Below are 5,316 nucleotides of genomic sequence, written 5' to 3'. Positions count from 1 at the left end.
AGCTGCAGGGCCGGGTACCCCTTACCCAGCTCGCCCGGCAGGTCCGACCACTGAAGAGGAAGGTTGTGGCTGGGCTTTCGCTACAGAGTGCGCCTGCTGGGTCCTCGGGCTGGGACCATTACCAGGCCAGCAACCCGAGTCGCTCCCATGGCAACCACAGAGCTTCCTCCAGAAGGAAGGGGGAAGAGGCGGGGCCACAGTTGAGAGGGCGGGGCACCCCGTAATCAGTAGGTAGTGATCGCTCACCTTAAATTTACCTACTTTGGGTTATAGTCACTGAGAGGAGAGCTTCAAGGGTTGGGAGCCTAGCCTGCTGTGCTAGGGACCAACTACAAATCCTAGTGACCTAACCTTTCTCCCCAAAAAGGACGCGAAAGGCTAAGCTCGGAATCTGGTGGTAGAACCTCCAGGTGTAAAGGGCGTGGGGCTGTAATGTCTTAAAGGGTTTTGTGAAGAGTGGAGCCCTTTGGAAGGGTTTCCTGGAGAAGGTGACTTCCACACTAGTCTGAGACAGCCCGCCCCAGGGCCAAGCTGCAGAGGCACAGGTACAGTCAGTACCTTGAGTATGGACGCAGGCAAGGTCATATCCATGTGGAATCTGAAGTGTAGTCGGGCTGTGAAGGGGTGGGGCCGATTGCAGACCCACCGATGGAGGGTGAATTTAGAGGACAGCCCAGAAGCGGGGCCTGAGATAGCCTCAGAAGCCTAAAAGAGGCAATAAAGCCTCAACTAGCGCTGGAGACCAGGGGTGTCTCAGTCAGGATGCAGTATTGAATATGTGAGGAAGGCCAGAGAGAAAGAGGTGGGTTGGGTTGGAGCCAGACAGATCCCTGGAGGGTAAGAGTGGATGAAAGCCGGTAAGGTAAAAACAGTTACAGGTAAAGAACAGTCTGTGTGGTGGCGCGTTCCAGCACTCGGGAGGCAGGGACCCGGAGCTCTGTGACTTTGAGGGCAGCCTGGTTTAAAGAATTCCAGGAAAGCCAGAGCTACAAAGAGAACCCTGTCTCAAAAAACATGCTGCATGCTCTGTGTGTGTGTGTGTGTGTGTGTGTGTGTGTATGTGTGTGTGTGTATGTGTGTGTATGAGTGTGGGGTGTGGAGTGTGTGGGTAGGGGTGTGCCTGCGCCACCAAGGAAGCAAGCAACACAGAAAGACTGAGACCAAGGTCCGTCTTAGCTGGACCTGCACCTTCCTCCAAGCCCTCTTGGCCCTGCCTAGTGGAGAACCGCCCCTGCACTTGAGAGTTCTCCAGACTGGCGGGCTGCCCTTCTTGACCCCCATGCACTACTGCAAATGGTTTCCTTTGGCAGGTGCTCCTGCCCGTGCTGGTTCGTCCCTTTGGTTGGCTTTTGCTTTGCCTGTTGAGGGCTGGTTTCTCTGTCTACCAGCCTCACCAGGCGGGAGGGGGCCTACCCACTGGCCTCCACTTACAGGGAAAGAGTGGCCGAGAACTAGATTTTCACCCCTTAGCCTGCTTTACAGATAACAACTCTGGTGACTTTATGAAAATACGTAAGATATACATTTTCCCAATATTTCCTGGGCGTGACGGCAAGAGCAATGATCTCTGGCAAACTTCCATAACTCATTTGAAACTAAATCAAAATAAGTATCTTAAAAGTTAATTTTCCTCCTGTTGTTTTTGAGACTGGGTCTCACTGTGTACCTCTGGCTATCCTGGAACTCACTGGGTAGACCAGGTTGGTCTCAAACTCACAAAGATCCACCTGCCTCTGCCTCCCAGTGTTGGGGTAAAAGGCGTGCACCACTCTATGCTCGGCTTTGAAAGATTTTTTTTAAATTATGCCTATGTGGTGTCGTGAGGGAAGGTATGTACATATGAGTACGGGTGCCCACAGAGGAGAGAAGAGGGTGTGGGGAGCGGAGTCACAGGCAGTTGTGAGCCTCTAGATGGGTGCTGGAACAGCAACTGAGGTCCTCTCCCAGAGCAGTAAGTGCTTTCAAAGGCTGAGCCATGTCTTCAGGGCCCAAACAAGCCATGTAAAAAGACGAAATTAGGCAATCTGTGTGTTAACACACGTGCACAAACTTCCTAGAAAGAGGTGTTCACGCTTTAACTCTTACCCTAACATGAAATACAAAGAAACAGAAATTTCATGTTGCAAAATCGTTTCAGTCATTTGTCTGTGGTCGCCATCGCCCTCGCGTCCCGTTACTAAGTCTGGTTGTCAGGGAAATCTGATTTTTTCCCCCTCCTCTTCACAGTATTTCAGATTTGGGATCATGGAACTTTATAAACTCGTGACAAAGGAAGTACTAAAACAAGAACATTTACCCAAGGTTCTTCAGAGAAATGACCCCCAGCGGGTCACTGATAGAACGTTTTTCATGGATGGTTCCAATCAGAGTTTGAAAACCATCCCGCCAGACATTTTGGCATTAAAGGAATTAGAAGAACTGCATCTGGAGAACAATCAGATTGAAGAGATTCCCCAGGGCATCCAGCATTTAAAGAATGTCAGGGTCCTCTACCTGCACAAGAACAACCTGCAGAGTCTGTGCCCGCAGCTGGGGAGCTCAGCAGCCTGGAGTCTCTGGACCTGAGCTGCAACCCGCTGTTCTATTGCTCGCTGCCGGTACTCAGCTGCCTCCGCACCCTCCGGGAGCTGCGGCTCTACCGCACCGGCCTGAGAGAGGTTCCCACCGTGATCTGCAAATCCCTGCACCACCTGGAGCTCTTTGGACTGTCAGAGAACCACTTGGACTCACTGCCCAAGGAAATCGTGAACCAGACCAAGCTCAGGGAGATCTACTTGAAAAGAATCAGTTTTCGGTTTTCCCTTCCGACCTCTGTGTACTCTTGAACCTGGAAGTGATCGATCTAGACCACAACAAACTGAAGGCCATCCCGGAGGAAATCGGGCAGCTGAGGAGGCTGCAGAAGTTGTACGTGGCGTTTAACAACCTGCCCCTTCTACCCGAGTCTCTGAGCCAGTGCAGCAAGCTGTCGGTGCTGGATTTGACCCAAAACCTCCTCCGCTCCCTCCCGGCCACCATGGAGCAGCTCTCGGAGCTCACCGAGGTCGGGCTGAGCGACAACCGCCTGGATAAGGTGCCGCGCCTCCTGTGCCGCTGGGTGTCGCTGCAGCTGCTGTACCTGCGCAACACCGGCCTGCGCGCGCTGCGGCGCTCCTTCAAACGCCTGGTCAACCTGCGCTTCCTGGATCTCAGTCAGAACCACATAGACCACTTTCCCTTGCAGATCTGCACGCTCAAGAACCTGGAGATGCTGGCGCTGGACGATAACAAGTGGGACAGGTACTGCTTCCCTTCCCGCTCTCACTCTGCTCTGCCTTTCCTTGATGTGGCGCTATGTTCAGCCAGCATGTTGAACCCGCTACCTCAAACAACAAACATAACAGGCGTATCAAAGATATCCCACAAGGTGGCACTTTATATTCTTCCGTTCCAAATGATAGTAATTCTAACCTCCATCTAATGTTCACTTAGGACATGGGCCACAGCCACTGGGGTGTTCCCATTCGCAAGGACACACGAGACAAAACCGAACTGAATTGTTTTAAGGATCAAACCAAGGGTTTGGACTCTAGGGTCTCTCCTAACATAGGCCACCTGACAGTTTCCATAAGACTTAGACTTCACCCCCTGGCCCCTGGAAATACCTTAGTCCTTAACTTTCCATTCACGGAAGACTGAAGAACAGGTTGGGATTTTTTGTTTGTTTGTTTGTTTGTTTTTCCTGGAGAAACTGTCCATGGGTGCGGGGTGCACTTTGGAATTACTCATCACAGCATTCACTGTTGGGCATCTGAGGAATGGCAGACCACTAGAATGTCAGTGGGGGCACAGGCAGATAAGATGCAGGTTCCTTATAGAATTGGATACGATACAATGAAAGCTAACTGAAGCCGTATGTGCCAGTGTGGGGACAACTCAAACCGGGATGCTTATTGAATGGGGGGGGGGGACCCGACAAAACAATATATTCATTGTTGAGCCGTACAAAATTACAAATACAGAGACCAGTGACGTGGCCCACTGGGTAAAATTGCTTGCTGCCAAGCCTGGAAACTTGAGTTTGATCCCGGGAAGGCAGGGGGATCATTGTGGAGGGACAGACCAGACTTCTGTAAGTTGTCCTCTGACCTCCCTACTCACCGTGAAGCATACAGGCCCACAAGTACAAACACACAAATAAAGAAATGCATCAAAATTTTAATAATACACATATAAATAAACACACATATATACCACTCATTTAAAGAATATTTATAATAATAAAAGTATAAAAAGCAATAAAAAATATAATGAATTGGAAGGAAAGTCACCAAGTTCCCAAGAGTGGCTACCTTTGGAAGGAGGGATCAAGAAAGGTATTAAGCTCAGTGCTTGTCTGCCATGTGGAAGTTCCTAGTTCAGTCACCAGGGCCATAAATAAGTAAATAAATAAATAAGCACAATAAAATAGGGGCATGGAGATAGGAAAACCACCTGGAAGCCAGTGGGTAGTGAGCTGGGAATACACAAAATAGTGGGAGCAAGAGAGACGACCTCAAAAACAAGGTGGAAGAGAACTGACTTCCAAAAGCTGCCCTCTGACCTCCACACACATGGACTGATTGTGCCCCGACACACACGCAGAGGGTGACCCAGAGAGAGTCAGAGAGAAAGAGAGAATGGGGAGAAATCCCTTCCAGAGGAGAAAGTGTGTCATCTAACAGTCGAGTAACTCAAAATAGAATGCATGTAGGAAGATTTTCTAGTTAGCTTTCTGCTGCGGTGGTAAACACCACGACCAAACACAACTGGAGGAGGAAAGGGGTTATTTCCTCTCACACTTCCTGGTCAGTCTGTCACTGAGGGAAGTCAGAACAGGAACTCAAACATCTCAGGCGCAGCACCCAGGAGGGCTGATCCCCACGGGCTGCCCCCAGGCTCGCATTTGGCTACCTTTCTGATACAGTTCAGACCCACGGCACAGGCGTGTTTTGTACCGTGGGATGGACCCTCCCACATCAATTAGAAATCAGGAAAATGCCCCCACAGACATGTTCACAGGCCACTCCAGTGGAAGCAGTTCCTCAAGTGTGGTTCCATCTTCCCAGTGTGTTCAGTCGAAACCAAAATTAGCCACCACAGAAGGGTAACACTGTCCTAGTCATGGCTAAGTCATGAGCAATAGCTAACCTTTTCTTGAGAGAAACTTTAGTTCTCAAAAGAGAATTGCATGAATTCTGCTTGCTAACAAGAGAATCCCCAGCTTACCCTGTGAACCAAACTGTGCCGGAGTATAGACGTGTAGACAGATATTACTGTACTGAACGAGAAAATCTT

General features: G+C 50.0%; 1 protein-coding gene across 1 annotated transcript; it reads left to right on the top strand.

The window, feature by feature from the left end:
• Nucleotides 1-204: 204 nt before the first annotated feature.
• Nucleotides 205-3,279, top strand: LOC119086137 (leucine-rich repeat and IQ domain-containing protein 4-like; the record flags this gene model as incomplete). The annotated part of the gene is given in 4 exon segments (XM_037201703.1): nucleotides 205-545; nucleotides 2,227-2,533; nucleotides 2,536-2,778; nucleotides 2,781-3,279. Coding segments are annotated over 3 exon segments (1,031 nt in total), but the record flags the coding sequence as incomplete, so codon positions are not given.
• Nucleotides 3,280-5,316: the final 2,037 nt, after the last annotated feature.

This window comes from Peromyscus leucopus, unplaced genomic scaffold (genome assembly GCF_004664715.2).
Source record: "Peromyscus leucopus breed LL Stock unplaced genomic scaffold, UCI_PerLeu_2.1 scaffold_1182, whole genome shotgun sequence".
NCBI lineage: Eukaryota > Metazoa > Chordata > Mammalia > Rodentia > Cricetidae > Peromyscus > Peromyscus leucopus.
This window is presented reverse-complemented; position numbering and strand designations above follow the sequence as displayed.